Genomic DNA, 709 nt, shown 5'->3' on the forward strand with positions numbered 1-709 from the left:
TTACACACACACACACCAAACTACAATCCTCCCGCACTTACTCCCTCACTCCCTCACTCCCTCACTCTCTCTCTCTCTCCCCCACCACCGCAGATTTCGACGCTGAAGGACAGCTTGACGGAGAAAGACGCCTATTACCACAAGGAGATGGAGAACATGAGAACTATCGCCGACCGTGACATCTGGGAACTCCGCCGCAAGTATCAGAAGCTGGACGAGAAATCTTGGTCGCAGATGGAAACCTTGCAGGAGAAGCATCGGGAAGAAATGGGTGAGAGGATTTTGGGTTTGTTGGCTTGGTGGTGGGTTGGTGGGTGAGTTAAGGGGTTAATGGGTGGGTTAGTGGGTGAGTTATGGGGTTAATGGGTGGGTTGGTAGGTTAAAGGGTGGGTGAGTTAAGGGGTTAATGGGTGGGTGAGTTATGGGGATAATGGATGGGTTGGTGGGTTAATTGGTGGATGAGTTAAGGGTTAATGGGTGGGTTGGTGGGTTAAGGGATAGGTGAGTTAATGGATTAATGGATGGGCTGGTGGGTTACGGGTGGGTGGGTTAGGTCAGTGGGTTAATGGGTGGGTGAGTTAAGGGGTTAGTGGGTTAAGAGGTGGGTCTGTTAGTGGGTGGGTTAATGGGTGGGTTGATGAGTTGATGAGTGGGTGAGTTGTGTGTGTGTGAGTGTGTGTGTGTGTAAGTATATTTGTGTGGAGACTAT

General features: G+C 50.5%; 1 protein-coding gene across 1 annotated transcript in view; it reads left to right on the top strand.

Moving 5' to 3' along the window:
• Positions 1-709, top strand: part of LOC119585739 (protein FAM184A-like) — a 24,594-nt gene that overhangs the window by 11,862 nt on the left and 12,023 nt on the right. The window contains exon 4 of the mRNA XM_037934432.1: positions 94-271. Coding sequence (XP_037790360.1) covers positions 94-271 — 178 coding nt within the window. The remainder of the gene's footprint in view (positions 1-93; positions 272-709) is intronic.

The sequence above is a fragment of the Penaeus monodon genome, chromosome 20, assembly GCF_015228065.2.
Source record: "Penaeus monodon isolate SGIC_2016 chromosome 20, NSTDA_Pmon_1, whole genome shotgun sequence".
In the NCBI taxonomy this organism is placed as follows: Eukaryota; Metazoa; Arthropoda; class Malacostraca; order Decapoda; family Penaeidae; genus Penaeus; species Penaeus monodon.